General features: G+C 38.2%; 1 protein-coding gene across 1 annotated transcript in view; it reads left to right on the top strand.

The window, feature by feature from the left end:
* The window catches only part of EPM2A (EPM2A glucan phosphatase, laforin), a 39,819-nt gene extending 21,721 nt beyond the window's left edge, over positions 1-18,098 (top strand). The window contains 2 exon segments of the mRNA XM_018078056.2: positions 14,460-14,701; positions 16,168-18,098. Coding sequence (XP_017933545.2) covers positions 14,460-14,701; positions 16,168-16,448 — 523 coding nt within the window. The 3' untranslated portion in view covers positions 16,449-18,098.
* Positions 18,099-21,344: the final 3,246 nt, after the last annotated feature.

Here is a 21,344-nt window from a genome sequence, read left to right as displayed (position 1 = left end):
TCTTTCTATAAAGCTGCAATGTATGTTGTCAGCATTATTGATAAATTAATAATTTTGAACAGTTTATATATATAGTTTAAAATAGCATAAAATTTTATAAATTATTTAGTGTCATATTTTATATTGCTTTAGGTTATTAGAACAATTAGAATAATTCTTAATAGCACAATAATGGCACATCACACTGATGTGGGGATCTCACTTTTGATGAAAAACAATGTATTTGTAATGAAACACAGAATGTTTTCATGGTTCAGAAATCACTGAATCTTCTGAAGTAATTAAAGAATCATAGAATAGTTTGGGTTTGAAGGGACCTTAAGTATTATCTAGTTCCAATACCCCTGCCGTAGGCAGGGACACCTTCTGCTAGGTCAGGTTTTTCAGAGCTCTATCAACTTGGGCCTTGAACACTGCCAGGGTTGGGGCATCCACAGCTTCTCTGGGCAACCTGTTTCAGTAGCTCACCACCCTCACAGTCAGGAATTTCTTCCTAATATCTACTTTAAACCTACCCTCTTTCAGTTTGAAGCCTTTACTCCTTGTCCTATCACTATATGTCCTTGTAAATAGTCTCCATCTTTCTTGTGGGCTCCCTTCAGGTACTGGAAGGCTGCAATTAGGTCTCTCTGGAGACTTCTTCAGGCTGAAAAACCCCAACTCTCCCTGTCTTCATAGGAGAGGGGCTTGAGCCTCAGGTTATCTTTGTGGCCCTCCTCTGGACCCGTTTCAGTAGGTCTATGTCCTTCTTATGTTGGAGGCCCCAGAGCTGGATGCAGGACTCCAGGTGGGGTCTCACAAGAGCAGAGTAGAGGGACAGACTCACCTCCTTCAACATGCTGGCCACACTGCTTTTGGTGTAGCCCAGGATACAAGTGGCTTTCTGTGTTGCAAGCTCATTGCTGGCTTATATCCAGTCTCTCATCCACCAGCACCCACAAGTCCTTCTTGGCAGTCTGTATGGATACTGGGGGTTGCCCCAACCCAGGGCAGCACCTTGCACTTGGTCTTTTTAAACTTCATGAGGTTCCCATGGGCCCACTCTCCAGCTTGTCCAGGTCCCTCTGGATGGCATCCCATTCTTCAGGTGTGTCAACAGGACCACTCAGCTCTGGTCATCTGCAAATTTTCTGAGGGTGCACTCGATCCCTTCATAATGCCTAGCACTCATCTGTACTAGAAAGAAATGGCTTCCACAGCACCTTCATTACATCTTGTTTGCCTTCTTTTGCTTAACTCTGTTACACTCCTCATGAGGAAGATCAGAGTTGCGAAGTTCTTTCCATTCCTTATCCCTGCCGAGAAAGATAAAGGAAATATTTTTGATGTTACGCGTCTGAAAAAGTTGCTTTCTTCCTAGTCACGTTCTGAACCACATTGAGAAGTAATGTCAAGGCCCTTCAAACTGCCCTGTGGCTCAGATGAGGAGGAACCAGGTAGCTTCTCTGATGTCTAAGGAAGTGGTATGAGCATACTTCCTGAGAGTATTGCTAGAAACCCTGAGCAGTAATGCCCCTGAGGCAAAAGAGAGAGAACTTTTGCAACAACAAAGCTCTTTATGTACTTTTGTTTCAGAAGTTAGTATCATTTTGTCTGTGGCAGGGCTGGACTGGGCTTTATGGGGTATGTGCAGGGCCACCGTGGGGCTGCCAGCATGCTTGGCAGCAGGAGGAGGAATGGGACCACAGCGAGAGCCCAGGGACTTGTTAATACCCCATCAGCACAAGGCAGCGATTGCTAGATGTGCCATTCCTCTGGAAACCAAATCATTTTTATGTATGAATGATACATAAAGTACATGGCTTCATGTGGTTCTGGACAGCTCAGTGAATTGGACAAATGTTAAAAACTTTTGAAAATCATTTAAAAAAACTGGTAGGATGTGCATGGCTGAGCTGGGCCCAATGTTGTGAGATGGCAGAGGGAGAGAAAGCTGCAAAGATTGGCTGCTGCTTTGTGTAAGCAACTTGCTTTTATTCACATGCCACAAGCATGAGGCTTGCAAGGTACTTTAGAAGAAAACCTGACATAAGGGTTCAACTCCACGGAACTCACAATTTAACTGAGTAATTTCTAAACCCAACAAGTTAAAGGGGATCTTAGCATGGTGTCTGGTTAGTCTTGTGAGTTTTTCCTGGACTTTTTTTCTGTATTTTTCTTTAACATTCTGTGATTCATATCTGGCTTTTGCAATGGGTGTTTGATTGAGAATTATTTATTTAGAGGGATGATTGCTCAGGAATGAGTGTTTCTTTAATAAAATGGCAGCAGGCAGAGACTGGCTGTTGATGGGAAGATGAAGCCTTTCATCAGCTGCCTGGTAGTGGATAACTTAGTTAAAACCACTGTTGCTCTTTAAAATGGATCTTTTCATAGGTGTGCCTCTGCACAAAATTATTTCCTTACTTCTTAAGAAAAACTTACAATTCTCTGTCATTCTGGGCGATAAAAACAGAAGGAAGATTGGAAACCCTCCATCCAAAAACCTGGAGGAGTAACCATACTTCTGTTTTTCTCTGTGGGATATAACAGAAAAATGTTGATAGCCCAGTTAGTATGAATTTTATGTGGGGTATCACTGTTAGGGAGCAGAAACTATTGTTGCTTCTAATTTCTCTGTGTGTTTTACTGTGTCTCCCTGTCACTTGTCTGTATTTCTTCTGGTGGTTTTCAGCCCTTTTTCCTGCCTGTTCACTCTTTAACATTCAGGCTGTGAGTGAGGTAGTAAAGTCCTGTTTCCATTGGAAAGCAATTTGCTGGGGTTGCTGGCTGTGAATGAAATTGACTGAGATTGTGAAATCCTGGGCAATTTAACTCCCAGCTGGGATGATGAGGAAGGGGCAGCATCACTCTCTCACTGATGTTCCACTTGTCATGCAGATATTTATTTCCTCTTAGCTTTTGCATGTATTTTTTAGGTGCCCTGTAATTGCTGGCATTTCTTAATACAGTTTATCTAAAGATAGCAGAAGCTCTTTTTCAAAAGCAGAGATTGTGTAGTCCTTCTTATTGCTATTACCAGGAGCTAATAGCAATACCAGGAGGGAGCAAATTCAGATATGTGGTTGTTTTTAGAAAAACTTCACTAAGACAACTCCTTCATTTACACCTGGTGAACCTGTTGAACCAGGATGATGTGTTTGCAGCGTAGTCCACTCTGCCTCCCTGTCCTGTGATTTTTGCAGGCATGGCTTCTAGGGCAGATTAGCCCAGCCAGACCGAAGCTGACTCTTACAGGAAAAAAGCATCAGAGCAAGAGAGTTTTCAGTCCCCAAATGTGAAAGGTGACACCATCAGATAGTTTCTTACCACCAGCTGCTTTTGCGTTTGCTTGGTCAGTGTATACTGTATTTCTGAAAGAGATAACTGTAAGTCAAAAAAAACTCACATAAAAAGCCACAAAGTTGTTTCAAATGAAATGGGGAAAGTGTTAAAGATACTTCATTTAAAACAGCAGTAAGCTGAAGCTATTAAGTTATAAATTCTACGTCCACCTTCAATAATTTTTATAAATGCTGAGACATACAAATGCAAGTTTTCAAGCTTAAATGCTTTAGATAGTTACAAGATAATTCAAATAATGCACCTCCATATAAAAATATGGAGATTTCTATTTAAAGGATAAAAAATTATTTATTAGCAAGGAAACTTGAATGTAGCTCTAGTTCCTTTGAAGTGTGTCTCAGAAACATAAGTATTTTATTTCCCAAGAGTAAACAGAGATTATCAAATTGCTGCTTTATTTTCCCATTTATAATTTTCTCTCTGCAAGAAAAAAAACACAACAAAGAAATGAACTGTGTTTGTCTTCCCAGGGGACTTATTAAGAGGCCAAATGTAAAAATCTCATTCCCTCCTTTAATGCTTGTACTTTGAGAAATTTAATTTCAGGGAGTCAGGTACATAATCCCTGCTGTTATTCAGAAGTTTAATGTGTGTCCTCCTGTGAACTATGATAAAAATTGAGTCAAATGTCATAGACATTGCCAAGTTATAAGAAATATAGATTTCTTCTTTATTGGTTCAGTAGACATCATGGTTTGTAAATTTAAATGAAATGTCTTTTTTCTTTGATGTGAAAAACCTACTAACAGAATATATGATTTTAAGCAACCAGAAGAGGATAGAGGGGAAATATTTCAGTTTTAATACAGAGACAAGAAAATGTAGAATATGTATAAAATCAATAATGAAATAGAGGCTTGTTTACTTTCTCCCTTTCTTTCTCCCATCTCCTCACTTCTCTCCCTTCCCCTCCTCTCCGCTCCTGAAAGACCATCCATCAGCTGTGGACCAGCAGCAAGACTCTCCATGACTGTCACTCAGTTCTGGGGCTGGATGCCGGGCACTAGTCTGTGTGTGTGGATGTTTGTTGGCTTGTAGAGCCTTTTCTTTTCTTTTTTTTTTTTATTTTTTTTTTCAAATTTTTTTGTTTAACTAACTTCTCTAGGACTGCTTTTTAAAAACTCTTTAAAACAGTTATAACCAGAGCCTTCATTTTCCCAAAGTGAAGATCTGATAAGGATATGCAGCTTCCCTAATAAAATAATTTCTTTAATGTTCCTTCTTTCTGCAGTCCGGCTGCCAGCTTGAAGGTTGGCTGTGTGCAGACCATTCCTAAACAATGTTAACTACTACTTTCACTGCAGAAGACTGAATGTCTTGGCTTCCGTGTAGTACTGAGTTGCTTCAATCTGATAAGGTAAAATGAGGAAAAAAGCTACTCAAATGTATTTACAGTCTTGGTAATAAGGCTATCTGGTGTATTTTACAAAGTCAAGCTTCAGCTGAGAATGTAAATGCATTTAAATAAACTTTAGTAACAGTAGACCACTTTAATATATTTGTTCAAATGCTGGCAATTTCAGTTTCCAGGCAGGTGAAGTGATATTGCTAGGAAAAGAAAGAAATCTGGAAAAAAAAAAACAAACAAAAAAAGAGGCAGTTCAAAAAACTAATAATTGTCAGTGTTTGGGCTCCAATAAAACCTGCAGCATTGCTTGTTCATAAATTTAACTCTCATGACTTTTTTTCCCTTTTGTCATCCCAGACTTCAAGAGATTCCACTATACTTTGCAGTTTTGCATTAAAAAGGCATACACAGGTTGTTCTGAGGCCTCTCAATAGCTCCATTACCATTCCAGCCTCAACCTTTGATTTTGACAACTCATCCACCAGGGTTATTAATCTTATGTCTATAATCTATTAACCAAGTACATTAGCTAAAATGAAGCTTTCTGACAATTTTATTATGATAGCAGTATACAGCTGTTGTTCCTTTGATTTGACTTTATTTGATATTTATTGTGGAAACACATTATTTTAGATATTTATGTATCTGACTGTGGTGATGCATGGATTCAGTTTTTCTCCATATTCCTAAGACATTGTCCCCCAGCCTGTGGACTCTAGAATATGTCTGTCCGTCTTTAAAATTCATAGAAATTAGCTGATGTGAATTTAGAAACTCTGGATAAATAACTGGAATGAACACAGACACAGATCTCATCAGGACTGTATTTGGATGATACCACAAGGGATGGATGTGCATCTTCCTCTGATTGTTGCGGTTCTGAGGGGATTCCGTTATTTTGTATGTGTGCATACGCTGCCATGTGGATCACAAGGCCACTTTGCAATAAACTGTGCTTTGAAATTATGTAATTTTCATTAATATATGCTTGTTTCTGAAGCATTGGAATGCATTTCCATTGTATCTGAAATGCTGCATTTGGAACAGTGATTTTATCTTTTATTATTTTCACAGTCTAGATTTCTAAGCAGCTGCTAAAAAGTAAACTCTGAAAGAAGTCAGAATATATTTTTACCAACGGTTCCTGAAATTTCTCAGGCACTAACTTAAAGTTCATCTGTAGCAGTGTAAGTCAATTTTGTTAGGATGCTTTAGCTAACTTACAGGTGCCAGCAGTGGCATCATTCCCATTGCTAAGCATTAATGTTAGAAATTCTCATTCCTGATGCCAAGAGATTCATGGCTCATTGTGATCTGGCTGAGTTTAGCAGCCTGTTGTTCTTGCGTTTCCGGGTATTTGTTCTAATTCAAAACAAATGGGAATGTTGGCAATCTCACAGAGACATATGTAGGAAGTAACTATTGGCAACTATGGTTGCATGAGACAAGATTCTATAATTGGAGCATTTCAGCATTGATCCTCACAAGCCAATTGAGGAGCCCTTTTTGGGTTGTTCAGTACAAGCCTTGGAACCTGATTCTCTTCTCAAGCTGTATTTTTGTAACTGTCATACTGTTTTCAGAGAATGTTTGTACCAATGAAAGTACAGGAAGAGTCATTCCCTACAAAGGCAAATCCTGCTTTCTGCTACATACAGTGTGCTCCTTCAAAATAAATAAATTGGCTCGAAAGGAACTCTGTCCTACCATATTTTGACTACTTTGGTACCTGGGATAGACAGCACATTTAATGAAGACTGAGAAAGGGAATCTATTACTATTTGTAAAAGACATTCAGGAATTAGTACAAAGGAGAAAGAAGAATTATTGAAATTGAACCTGCTTTAAGATCAAATGGATATTAATTGCCTCTGAATGAATTTAGAGTGTAAATTAGAACAAGGTTTCTGTCATCAAAGGAATGATGTCTGAATTCTGGCATGACCTTTCAAATAGGGCAGAAAGGACAAGGAACCTAAATTATTTCAAGATGGAGCTTGATAAATTAATATAAGTAGTGATTCCAGAAATGGAAATTAAAGTTTATGATTATAGTATCATAGATCATAGGCTCAGAGAGACCTCAGAAAGCATCCAGTCCATTTCCTTGCCCCAACTCAATCTCAATTACATTTAAATCATTCCAGGTTTATCCAGCCTCATCTAAAATATGATCTCATCTCAGTGATGAGACTCGACAGGCCTGTTACTCTTCCATTCAATTACCTCACTATTCCTACCATTAAAAAGCATTACTAATCTCAGTTTAAGTCTTCCTAGTGCAATTTAAGTTCATTTCTTCTTGTTCTCTCCACAGCAGGCTTGAAGAACAAATTATTATCCCGCCCCTTTATAGCCATTTCATATTTGCTTGGCAACTCCTGTTCTTCTTTTACCAGAATCACAGAGTGGTTGAGGCTGGAATATCTCTGTTATGTTCATTCTGATATTAACCCTTGGACCTTTAAGTCTTTTCTCTTAAAACTTGTCTCCTAGAACTCTGATTATTCTGGCACTCTCTGCTGGGCTGTCCACATGTTTCTCTTCCTTCTTCCCATTTCTCCCAGTGGTGGTCTGTGATTACTGAGTACAGTAGTGATACTGCTTATTTATCCAAATATTATTGTAATTTTTTTGCAGTGGGGGATGTGGTTTACTTCCCAGTTGCTTAGGTATTTTCATGAAATAGCTTCCCTGCTGTGGTGGGTTGACCTTGGCTGGACACCAGGTGCCCACCAAGCTGCTCTATCACTTCCCTTTCCCAGCTGGACAGGGGAGAGAAAATAAGATGGAAAACGACTCGTAGGTTGAGATAAAGCAGTTTACTGAAACAAAAGTGAAAGTTTGTGTACACCCAAGCAAAGAGAAAAAACCCCTATGTTTGTTCTCTACTTTCCATTAGCAAGCGATATTTGGTCGCTTCCCGGGAAGCAGGGCTTCAGCATGTGTAACAGTTGCTCAGAAGGCAACCACTTTAACTAACAAATGCCTCCCCATCCCCTCCCCACCCCCATTCTTCCTTTCTAGCTACCAATGCAAAGCATGACACTGTGAGGGCTGCTATGGGAAAATTAACTCCATCTCAGCCAGACCCAATACACCTGCTGTGGCAGGGTGTAGGATGTTAGAAATGCTCTTGATCTCTGCAGCTGTCCTTATGAGAGGTGACTTCCTTCTAATAAAGCTCTTATGCTCCTTGTTAAGGGAACGTTTAGGGTGGCTGTGGAAGGGGAAAATGGGCCATAAAGAGAAAACTTTGTGGTTCCATCTAGACTAAACTTCTCTTATGGGACTGACTTTAATTCTACTCATGTGGATTCTTCTTATCCTGTATCCCTGGTGAATTAAAAGCTAGGACAATCCATAAAGCATACATAGCATCTCCAGAATCAGAAGTCACCAGAAGGTTATGAATGAAGATAGCTGTGCTGAGCTTAGGCATTAGCATGGTTGCTCAGTGTCTCATACATGTCTGGGTAACCCTGTGTTTCAGTTGCAGGTTTAATATTATTCTTACCTGCTTTCATTTTAGCACATTGTCAGCTTGAGGTCAAATCTTAATGGTTTATTTGCTTGGCATATCAGCAAATGAGGTAATTTTATGCCACAAATTTGTGAACATGGAATAAATAAGATACTGTTAAGTATAACACTCAGAATTCAAGGGCTTGAGAAACTTTGTGTATTGCTAAGCTGACAAAGCGTTGTTCTAAAGTGATAAAAGCAGGTGTTTCTTTTTAGATTCCAAGACTGCTCCCATGTGAGAGGCTAGATAAGTAGTTCAAATTACATCTAAGAAGAAAATTTGCCAGACCTTAATTGCTTTTCATCAGAGTGCCAAATAAGAAGGATAAGAAAAAAACCACCTTGGAACTACATTATAGTCTTTTTAATTCTCCTCATTTAAAGCCCTGAGGTAGAATCCTTAACTTCACAACAAACTGCACTCTCTCAGTGGTAAAGCAGAACAAATTTATAAGCGATTACTTGTGCTCCTTCTACATCTGGCATTTAGGTAAAAGCAATTTTTTGTTCAAGAATATATGTAGTTTTTACAAGGTCTGCAGCTGTGTTGTTTCAGTAAGATATAGTTTTATCATTAATCAACACTTTTCTCAGATGACTTCTGCTAAGATTATGGCCATTTATTCCATCTTTCTTGATAAGAGTGACCTTATTAAGCCTGTCTATATCATCTTGGTGTTCCATCAGTTAGACCATAGCCTCATAAAACCTTGCTTTCCTACTCTGGCCAGTACTGCTTGACTGCTTGCTGGGCAGTTGAGTGCATCAGACTGTGCTCAGTCAATCCTGCTGAAGCCAAGCCTCTCATCACAAAACCTCCACTGGCTTGTCTTCTGCAAGGAGACTTTATCAGTAAGTCAAGAGGAGAAGGAATTAAGACCACAGCCATTTACTCGTGTGCTCTGTGCAATGAAATGTCAGTGTCATAACCCCCCTACATTATTATTCTACATTATTATTTCATTGATAAGGAGGCATTTTACTGAGAGATCTCTTTGTCCTTTATTTAAAGAGAATGTAAGGAAACCAAGGAAATTCTTGTACAAGACCAAAACAGGGACTCCTCTGTTTTGATGTCTGCCTGTGTTTTCAGTATTTTGGAGGAAAATGCAGAACTAAAAAAATTTATTAAAACAATGTTGCCATCTTTCTCATCTCTTGGTAGTTGCTTTATAGGTGAAACTACATGCAATTTTATATTCTTTACCTCTTTTATGTAGCTAAAACCAGTTGATTTGCCTCTCCCACATGTTTTATCTTTAAGCAGTTGTCTAATTCCCTCTTAAAAATGCTAAATTCTTAGTCTGCCCTCATATGAAAGTATTTTCACAAAAAATATCTGTAATGTACTGTATTTTGAATGCTTTCATTTTTCTGTATCTTTATGCAGTAAAATAGTAGAAAGTTCAAAGTTTGAGTGCATAGGATGGGATCACTGATTTTTGGAAGGTTACTATAAATTTTCTGTTCCTTTCAGTTCACTACTTTGTATAGGCTCATATTACCACTTCGAAATCTTTATAAATCAACATTTTCACCTAGCAGCACTGCAAGCATATACTTGTTCCCTTTCTATTTGATTACAGTTAACTTAAAACACAACGATGTGTACGTGAGATTATTTATTTCAAGACATATTATTAAGATGCATTCATCAACTGTGAATCTCATCTGCATATTCATTTAGCTTTATTTGACACCACTGGCAGTTGTAACTGATAAAATCTTAAATAATTCTGTTTGGGGCAAACTTTGGTCTCTCCTTGAGTAGGTTCATGTGTTTTGAGAGATCTTAACTTGAAAAGCGAATTCCGTGTTGAATATAGGTCAGCAATGACATGCTGTAGAAAGACAGCCAGGGAAGTATAAAGAGGGATAAAGCCTTTGAAGCATAAGAAGTAAGAATCTTTGGGTCTTCTCAGAAATGTACTCTTTCAGTACTGGGCATAACATATTAAGAAAGAGAGAAAGGCCAAAGGCAAACAAGAATGATCAGATGCTTTGAATATATAACAAGTGGGTGTGCATGTATGTGTATGTGTGAAGAATACAAAGCTGTGTCAGAGTGTGTTAGTAACTTGAAGAGAAGTAAAAGGATTTTGCAGAGTGGAAGGGAATAATCTATTCTTTGTGTCCATTATGGAGAAAAGAAGGTGTCTCTATGACTTGTGCCTGCACTATTTGTATTGGACATTAGAAAAGTATTTCTGAAGGCAAGGATAATAATCAGTGTGCTTTCTACATATCAAACAATATTTGAAAGTGTTCAGATCTTCCACTGGAGAGCAGAATTTGGTGATTTGAAAATCCTTCTCTCTGAATAAATTTCAGGGCATTACACAGCAATCTAAGTGATGTTTCTAGATTTCTCTGACAAAAGTACAGGAACCTCTCTGTTTTCTAGCAAGTGCTCTTAGCATTTTCACTGTCACAAGTTCAGCAGAAAAGAACAAGAAAGGCCTAGAAAATACTTTGGTATTTCAGGGAAGGTGCACACAGACCTAAGAATAAGCTGCTATATGTTGTTTGCCATTGGCAAAAGAAGGAGAACAGGCAGGATGATAGTTCTGGATCATCATAATCCAGTGGTATCCCCATTTAAAGTGATGTGCCTTGTCACAAGGCAGAGAGCAGAGAAAAGATGAAAGAGCATCTCAGCTACAGCTGGTAGGATTTCCTGTATTCTCATTTTGAATATGCTCAAAGCAATACTTTTGGAATCTCTTTTTGCGTGTGTTAAATGAGACAGAGAACAGATATTTGCTCTTAAAAACTAGTTTAAATTCAGCTAAAAGTTGAAAGTTTCTATGAAGCTTTTGGTACAAACAGGTCATAATTTTTCATTCTGAACGAGTTCCTGCTCCAGTGCCATCAGGGGAGGAAATAAGAATGTGCTGTAATTGGAAAGAGTCTCTAGTAGTTCAAGTGCTGCAAAAAACATTTCTAACTGAGTTGTACTTCAGGCCTACATTCCCTTTGGGCTGCTTGCTTGTAGTGGTGTCAGGGTAATAACATTACATTGGTACAAAAAACCCCTCTGTATGTCTACAAGCAACACAAAATGCTGGGGGTAAATTGACTGAATTATAAATGTTACTCTTCTGGGAATGCAGAATAAGTTTTACTGTAAGTTATGTGTTGCTGTAATTGCATGCTACACCTTCAGGAAATATATATAAAATATAGCTGCTAAACTCTCCATCAATCTCTGTACTCACATGTGCACTGACCCTTTTATTCCTTCCTTCTGATGTCAGACAAAGGTAAGGTATGAACCAGATAAAGCCAAATAGAAATATAGGTACCATGCAGTAGGATTATCTTTTACATAAATGGACTGATAGGACAGCTTTTCATTACTGTTTTCTGCATGGTCAGGCCTAAGCCTTGTTCAGCAAGACCAAGACTTTACAGTTATTTGTAGGTGGGTAAATAAGGACCTTGAAGACCAAGGTCAAGGCTACATCTTGGTCCTCTCAAAGGCTAAACTCTAGAACCTGATCATAAAAATAATTCATAAGAATTAGCTGTCCTAAATATTTTTTTTGGTCAGTCTCTGAAGGCTGCTGCTAGTTTAGTTAATTACAGGGAAGATAGGGATAAAAACTTGGTAAATTCATCAGGTTTTTTGGTAAATGCAATTACTGTTGTGCAATAAAGGAGTCTTACCTGTTAGGCTGCAAGAACAAAATAAACAAATAGTGTATATTCCAGGAGTCTTGCAAATAGCACAGCTGTGATGTTCACCCTGTAAATAATCATTGGGTAAAAAAAAATACAAAGCTTTGATTTTTCTGGAAGCAAGAGTACTACCCAGAATTTTATTCATCTCAAAAATGCTTTAGTCACTCCTGATTCAATCAAATCCAAGAAAACACACTTTTGCTCTCCTATCAAGGTAATTTAGCATATTAGATGTTTCCCAAAATATCAGTTGAATTACATATATATATGAGCCTCCAGAAAAGCCTTTGAAGGAAGGATACTAATGTTCTTGTTCATGAAATGATATCCTCATATTGTCATGAGATGTTAATGATGCTACCATTTTTCTTGCTCAGTGATGAAGTATTGTGGGCATTGGTCATCTCCAACCATTTGTCACTATCTGTTAGGGCACTTTAACTTCCATTCACCACCTTGAAATGCTCTAATCATTGTGGTGAATTCCTGCGGCAGAATCCTGACAGTGGTCACTCATTCAGGTTAGGATGGGGTTTGCTGTGGGACTGGCATGTGGAAAGTGGGTCAGCACAGCAGTTGTTGCAGTGGACCTCTGCTCACCCCTCTCTGATCAGTGGAAATGCTTGAACTGGTTGTGCTGGATTTTGGGCAATTTTGAGAAGCTCCCTTCTTGTACCGGTATGTGGAATTGTGCCTTGAACATAATGGGAGTATACAATTTGTGTATTTATTTCCTTTCTTTCAGACTGCTGTGGAGTCCACTGCTGACTGAGTACTGATATTTCTTATTAGATGATCTGAATTTAATTTGTAGCTTAAGAAAGACTGTGTATTAAGATTTCTTTCTTTCCAAGTCTTCTCTCCTTTATAAAGGTAGTGTTCAGGACTGTGAGAAAAGTGATGAAGAATGTAAATCTTAATTTTTGAAATTTCAGATTTATTGAATTTATTGTTTCTTACGAACAAATGCATTTTCTATTAGCAGTGGGAAGTACCCTCAAAGCAATCTAGACCAGAACATGTATGTGAAACAACTAAGTCAAATCTCTTCAAACAGTCTCACTGTTGAAACAGGGTTGAAATGGTTATTTGCTATGCAATATATTTGTTTAAATTGGTCTCAGTTACCATATGCTGAGATCAAGTGTGTTGTCCCACTGAAACAGGGGCTAAAGCCAAAGACTGCATTTGTGTGGCTACTATGCAACTCACTGTGGATGCAGCTGACATGCAGGAAACAGTAATAATTAGTGCTTCCTGGATCTGATTTTTTTCTTTTGACCATATTCAGTACTAATATAGCAGTATTTAATAATTTGAGTCAATTACAGGTCTTAATTAAATGCTAGTAAGCACTTATTGCTGTGATAGTGAAATGGAAATAGCTACCTGTTGATTGAAGGGTGGTTTATAGGTTCCTGAATAAACATAAAACTTTCCTTATTTGTTTCTGAGATTAAAATTGAAAAGGACCATAAGAAATGCATGAAAGACATTTTATGTTTGAGGATCTTGCTTTTGTTGCAGATTTGCAGTTAATAATGTTTGCAAAGTTGCATGTTCAGGTGCAGGGATATTTTGTGTAGTTTGTGGGTTGCGTGTTCAAAATCAAAGTTTATGGAAGCAAAATAAATTAAAGGAGATCACTAATAGTTTGAGCATATAAATAATCTTTTGTAGACACCATCAATTTAATTGCATGTGCAAGTTAAAACCCTATTAACCAGATTAAAAAGCTCTTAGTATTCAGTTTATAATGTCAAAATCTGTTGAGACATACAATAGTTTTATGATAATTAAATGGGAAAACCACAGAAATCTTGAAGCTTGTTTTAGATAAGTACCAAAAATATGGTTGTTTATCCATCCTACACAAACCTCTTGAGTTTTCTTGAAAAATTTGGGGTTCTTCAGGCCTTGAGAGAAGCTAGACACATGTTGTAATTCTGCATTTGATTCCCACTAGACTCCACAAGATCAGAGAAAAATTAGAAGAAAATTACTGATTAATTTTTGAGTTTCATTACAGAAGGATAGTTCAAATTGATTTTATTTTTCTACTTTCCTTTTTATAGTGGTACCTACAAAGTTGGAAGAGTTTTATGTGTTTGATTTATTACTAAAGTAATTCAGATCTGGATCATGTGACTCCTTTAGGTCTCTTTTTGTGTGTGTGTGTATGTACAAATTGCATGAATCTTCGGAGTTTTCTAATTCTAATCTGTGATGTTACTAAGCTTCTACTGCAAGCTTAATGATGGATGCCTTGGAGACCTGTGCTACTAACTATGCTCTGAATTCTTTTCTCAAATCATTTGGCCGTTTGTGGTAGGTTAGGAACTTGATCCCCAGCTTCAAACATTAGCAAATCAACAGCAATGAAAAAAGAAGTTGTAATGAAATGAGAAGTTGCTTACTGCATGACCTGAAAAGGCTGTGCTTAGCAGTGTTTGTGTGATGATGTCAAGCAGGTTTGGAACTGGAACACCACTGAACTTGGCAGTTTCCATTTTAAGATATTTTAATCAATCTCACTGCAGTATTTTCTCAATGCTAGGATTCTGCCAAACATCTGGCTGGGAAGTTGCCCTCGGCAGCTGGAGCATGTGACCATCAAGCTGAAGCACGAGCTGGGTGTTACGGCTGTGATGAACTTCCAGACTGAAGGGGATATTGTTCAGAATTCCTGGGGCTGCAACCGCTACCCAGAACCCATGAGCCCTGAAATCCTCATGAAACTGTATAAAGAGGAAGGTCTTGCCTATGTCTGGCTGCCAACTGCAGACATGAGCACTGAAGGTAATGTTTAGGTCACTCTTGCAGTAAATTAGTAGCAACAAACCCTTTTAGTTACTAAGCTGCCATTTTCATGACAGTTTGTTTTTTTCTTCTTTGTAAATTTTGCATAAAAATATACTTAGCACACAAGTTATAATTTATTTGTGTGCTGTCTTTAACAAATTATTCATATTTTCTCGTAAGCAGAGAGGCCATCTAAAATACTTTGTGTCTGGCATTATTATGTATTTGAGTTTAAAGCCGTCCGACATCAATAACTGCTTGACTGTTTTTGCTTTCAGCTTGAATTCCGACCATATAATGAAAATATACTGTGTAGGTGGAAGACTGCAAGCTTGCACAGCAGGATGGCTTGCCACCCTTTCTGATTAAAAATGGAGAGACAGTGCTGTCTGTCAGACAGCTGTGCTCTGCTGTTCCCTTCCCCAGCAAATATTTTTACTTTAACTGTAGTATCCCAGCCTAATCAATAATCTCCATAGAGACATTTTATAATAATTTCTAATTAACTTAGAATGTTCATAGCACCTGAGCTGTAACATAAATTACTAGTATTTTTAAGTCCTTGGTTGGAATACTCAGTTCAAAATCTTATTTCCAGCCAAAAGGTTAGAAAGTGAGTGTGTTTTCGAGTGAGCAACCTACCAGCAGAAGAGACTGCTTTCAACACAGTGAAATACCACTGCCTCAAACAGAGAACTGTCATTTCAGTAATAGGACATCAGGGAAGACAGGGGACCTTAAAACTGGGATTTGAAAGAGCTAAACATCTATGCTCATCTGTGCCACGAGGAAAAGTTGGGCTCTGCTGTTTGCGGCTTCAATTCCTGGGATAGCAGGGAGAAAGGTGTCTGGAAATATAGTACATTCATCCCTTTGGGACTGAGAAAGGCTGTTCTGTGTTGTTTAACCGTATGCTTAGTGCACAATTAAATCATAACAGTATTAAGTTGTACAGCAAAAAATCATAACAGTATTAAGTTGTACAGCAAAAAATCATAACAGTATTAAGTCCTCTGCTTTCCCTCCCTCACTATTGACTTGATGGCCTTCATTACAATGTTTTGGAAAGCAGCAGTATGTAGGTAGCTTCACAAACCTCTGGTACTAAAAAACATTTCATTTTTGGCTTGCCAACTTTAAGGCTATGTAAGATGTCCTGGTCTATGTAATTTGCTGCCTTGCCTCAGTTCCTGTGAAAATGAGTATGCCATGCACATCCAATGTTAATCAGAATGTATATTTAGAGAAGACTTGGAGCATTTTACAGTTTTGTGTTATCTGATTCTATGTTGCAAGAAAAGAACAAGTTAGTGTAGAAGGTCATTTGAGAAAAAAAAGAAAAAACCTCAAATACATCAGGTTTGCCATTATTATTCACAGTTCATGGGGCTCTACAGACAAAATCTCAGCCATGAACCTAGCTTTCTCCAGTGCAAATGAACGTGCCTTGTTTTTAACCTTAGGAAGAATACAAATGTTGCCACAAGCTGTCTGCCTCTTGCACGGGCTGCTGGAGAATGGACACACTGTCTATGTTCATTGCAATGCTGGTGTCGGCAGGTCTACAGCTGCTGTCAGCGGGTGGCTGAAGTACGTGATGGGATGGAGCCTGCGGAAAGTCCAGTACTTTTTGACTTCCCGGAGACCAGCTGTCTACATAGATGAGGAAGCTCTGAATCGTGCTGAAGATGATTTCTACCAGAAATTTGGGCATCTTCGTTCCTCGTACCAAATACAAGAGTAGAAAAGCAGAAGAGAAAAAGGAAGGTGAAGAGGAACCCTTACGTTTGAACCCCAAGGACTTAGAAATCATGACTCAGGCACCAACTTCACCTCTTCAGATTATAAGCTTGTCATAAAAGTCACGAGAATTTTGTTTAAAAAGTGCCTTGGAGTATTTTTTATTTACTTTCTTTAAGCTGATACAATGCATGTTTTCAAGCCTTTTGGTGCGAGACCTAGAAACTCTACAAAGCAAAACTAAGATTTTCTTCTAGCCTCTTGCCTATAGGAACTGAGATTTTAGGGTAGACACTAAACAAGATGTGAGGTGAAATAGAGTTGACAATATTTCAGTGACAAGAAAGCAAAGGCATTCTGAAAAAAAAACAGTATAAAGGTTGACTGAATTAATCTTCAGGTTAGGGTGGAGCAGATCATCATCAAAGCTGCTCAGCTATTTTAGGCAGAGTGCAGATTGTTGCAGTGTTTTGTAGTAATTTTGTAGACAAGAGGTATTAATGAGAAAGACCATAAGGAAAACGTTTTTTCAACTCAGTTTCTTAAACAAAAAGCTAGTGTCTAATACAGTGAACTAAAATTTACTCTCTTTGTCTTTCTAGTTAATATTAAATATTATGAGCTACAGCTATGCTTTTATGATGTTGGGATTGTGCTGGAATGTGACACAAAGGGAGGAAACAGCTCCACCTGCTTCAGTCTTGCTCTGTTGTGGGGAAGGACCACTATTTATTATATTATACTGGGCTGTGAGTTCTCTGAGTTGAAGCTACATTTTGCTTTTCTGGTCTGTGCAGTGCTGTACAATGGGCTCCCTAGGTGTCAAGTCAATCTAAGCACTGGGGTAAGACAGGACCTATTGAAATTGTGTGATAAGCCTCTGTGCATGATTGATATCACAGCCTCTGGACTGTTGACCTGGATTTGAATCTTCACTATAGCAAAAGCCTCTCCTTGTGCAAGCAGTGTGTGGATGTTCATGGATGTTAGGTTTAGCTGATTGAAGCTAATGCTGGGCTACTTCTGGGGTAAATAAAGTGGATACATTCCTCTAAAGGAGCAAAGAGGAGCTCTGAGAAGAGTTTCTCAGGAGCTTAGCCTCAGTAGGCTAATGTTTGTTTTGTGGATGATCCCTAATGTTTTCCAGTGCTGTCTGGTCACTTAGCTAAACTAAGCAGTGGCACCAACAGCTTCTAGCCCTGCTCAGGTAAAACCAATTTGCTGTAGGTTGAGTTCAAGAGAGAAGGGAGAGAATGTATTTCCTAAGGAGGAGAGGATTAAGGATGCAAAAACATTAAGAAACCTAATTTCTATAGGTTTATTCTTCAGTGAAATCTCATTTTTTCCAGCCAACTTGTTCCTCTAAAGATGCAGTCAGTGCCAGAGTAGTTTAGCTGATATATATTGATTTTCTGAATACTTAATGGAGAAACTGTTAGATATGAACTGCTTATGGAGAAATTCCAAAATAATATAATACATTTTATTTATCCTATACTTCAATCACCTTCAAAAGAAAAAAATGTTTATTTAAGTTATTCTACGTTTCGTTTTGGTCATGACTGTGTTTCTGGTTTTTTGAAATAATACTGCCTGTTTAGAAAATGGATGAGAAAGTTCTCTATTAAATAAAGACATAATGACAATTCCAGCAGCCCGTTTTGTCATATGTCTTTGTCTCCCAATTTCACAAGTAGCAAAAAGGGTCATGACTTATATTTCTGTATAGAACTGGGACCAGCCTCTTTAAGGGTCACAGCGATGTCTTGTCTGCTGTGTTGTGTCAGTTTTGGTGCGAAATCTCAAACAGACAACACAGCAAAGGTGTGTGGGTGATATGGCACCTCTGGTATCTCCAAAGACAAAAAAAGGTGTTTCTTCTCCTAGCCCCATGCAGAGAGCACAGCAAGTGTGTTAGTGATGCTGTCTGGCTGTTGGGCTCATGTGCAAATAGCGGAGCTACAGCTGCCTGCCCAGGAGCTACCTCATTTGGACTAAGTTTAAAGCAAAAATGGTGAGGTTTTGGTACTGTGTGCCTCTCAGAATCAAGCACTGAGAGGAGGAGAATGGCATAAGCAGAGAGTACAACTTGCTTAAGTTTTACATTTCTGTTGAGATATGTTTGAAACCCCAATCTTCAAGTGTGTTTCCAAGCATCCCTGACAGACAGACCCTTCCACCAGATGCAACTTGTAATAGATGTTGGAACAAGTACTTGTGGATTTGGTTCTTGTTTCACAGCCAACTATATTTCTTTTTAGGGCTCTTGTGACTGAACAGTGCATAACATAGCACAAGCAAGTAAGTGTATGACTAGGTAAGTACAGCCACTCTCTATTGGCTGTTTCCTAGTTCTGATTTTATCGACAATGGAAGCAGACTGGTGCTTCATTTGTAGGGCAGGAATTCAAATGATACAGGAGTCACAGATTCAAGGAAGCCCTAGCAAGGGGCTGCTAATTCATTGTTTATTGTCATTTCAGCAAAGGGTTGTTGATTCATTGCTTATTGTCACTTCAGTTTGCTTGTATGCTGAACTGGTTGGGAGCACGTATCATATACACATTGCATTGGCTGGTGAACTGCATAAAAGCAACTTGATAGCATCACATTAACAAAGAATGCAAAAAGATCCCAGGGGGACCTCAGGGGCTTGCAGTCCCTTGGTATCTATTTGTAGCATCCTATTTTTCCTCACTGCCACCGTCCTGCCTTCCTCATTGAAGGCTACTCTCTCAAGCAACATTCATTCAAACCCATTTCTATTGAATGCAACTAGGAACTTAAATGCTAAAGGAATCATTACCAGAGACTAAAGCAACAGGAAAAGCAATCATGTAAAAATATCCAATTTCTCCAAATGTGTAAGTACAGAATAAATCTGCTTCTAGAAATTATCTATTAGAATTCCAATTTTTAATATATTCTTATGCTGATTGGATCATTAGTTCTTTCCACAGATTAGCCTCTTGATGTAATTTGGATGAAAGGATGAAGACAGGCTGTTGTTTATATACTTGTATATTTCCTTGCTACTCTAGTAATAAAGTGTTACAAAAGTTAGAGAAGAACAGCTCCTAAAGAAAGAATTAGAAACAGGGAGACAGGAATGGATATTTTGGAGTGGGCCCACAAAGTCAAACTAATACACAAACAATAATGGAAATCAGGTAGAAATATTTTGATAACTCATCACTGAAGAGCATCAGTCAGGGAAAATGGTTCTCTGATGGTATGAGCATCAGTATTCTTTGCTCTGTTTTTACCTCCATTAAGCCATATTTTTACCTCTGTTAAATTTTAGAAGAAAGTAGAATTTGCTGAATGAAATAGGAACATTTATAACTCCAGGTGCTTAGAGTATCTCAATGTCATTATTAGGCCAAACAGTAGTATATGTTCTTTGCCAGGGCTATGTACATGAAGGAGCTAAGCAATTCTAGCTCTTACAAGTGATTTTGTAACAAGCACAGCCCCTTGAGGGATGGATTGGGATTTAAGTGGTATAATATTGTTAATATTTTTCCTTTTGACATCAGAAAAGTACTAGTGACAATCTTCCATGACATTTTTAGGTAGGTAATGCAACCTCATGAAAGGGAACTGGTCTGTCTGGTGTGACTGTTGAATACCTTCCTTTCTCCCTCACTCCTTCCTATTTCACACTTTGAACTTTGGTCCCTTTGGCACTTGCTTTGGTTGTAAGTTTATGGTCTTCCCTCTCTGTACAGCATCGAGCACAATGAAGCTTTGGCTGCAGGTTTGATACCAGGCTATACTCCAAAGTAGCTGGAAAGTCTCACACCTGGCAACTCAGTTGTGCGTGCTGCACAAAACGATGTGCAAAACAATGTTTCTGCTCTGGAATGGAATTAAAATTTGAGAGTGCCAGTCAAGCCTGCTTGGGTAATTGCAAAGGAAAAAGATAGGCTGTAGGTTGTGCAGGGATGGGTAATAAAATCCTTACTTAAAACAAGAATGCAAAAAGTCAAACTTACTCCATTACCTATCTTGATGGCCTTTTTGAGTTCTAATTTATAAAATCCACTGACTTGACTGGTCTATAATTGAGAAAAAAAATTGATTTTAAATAGCCAAAGACATGTACCATTACTGTATTACCCTGTTGCTCCTTTTATTCTTCATCATTAAATTGCAGTGAGATGTTTCAAACCAATGATGAAGTTATAAAAGAATTATTCTTATGAAAATACACTCTGCAGCAGAAAACAATGAAGAACTATTTAGAAGGATGATAACTGGAAAAGTATATATTTGGCAAGCAAGAGTTACCTTTTTGAAGGATAATGAACATCAGGCTGCCCTTAGCTAAAATGGAATTGGATTAATGTAGCAAAGGATAGGATATAGCTGACTGTCTCCAACTCTGTTTACATTCTCAGTGGTAAATCACCTCTGCAGTTATTTCTTTAAAAACATTCTGCTAGAAAAAATTTGTGTTTTATTTTCCACATGAATATAGCTTAAAGGGAAAGGGGCTGCTGTGAGGGAGCAGACTTTTGGAATGGTGGAAGTAGAAAGGAATTAATCCTTTTTCTGTTTCTTAACAACAAAGTAACATCACCAACAGGAAGACCGAACCACATGACTTCATAATTGATCTCCTTCCTAAATTAGTAGAGGAAAGCAATATTTTTAAGGGCAGTGACATTATCATATATTAGCATAATTGTATGATTGTGATATAAGCAACTGAAATACATGTTGTTGGCACTTCAGTTGTGCTAACAGTGAACCTATGGGGTGTTCATTCTTAATGAGACATATTTTCCTCTTGCTACCCACTTTCACCTCAAGGTCTTTCATTCCAGTCTCAACTCGTTTACAAACAGTTTTGGCTAAAAATTGCTGCATTTGTAAGGATGAGTAATGAGTATTG

Source organism: Manacus vitellinus, unplaced genomic scaffold, assembly GCF_001715985.3.
Source record: "Manacus vitellinus isolate BGI_N305 unplaced genomic scaffold, ASM171598v3 scaffold_4_pilon, whole genome shotgun sequence".
Lineage (NCBI taxonomy): Eukaryota > Metazoa > Chordata > Aves > Passeriformes > Pipridae > Manacus > Manacus vitellinus.
Note: the sequence above shows the minus strand (reverse complement) of the source record. Positions and strands in the feature narration are given on the sequence as shown.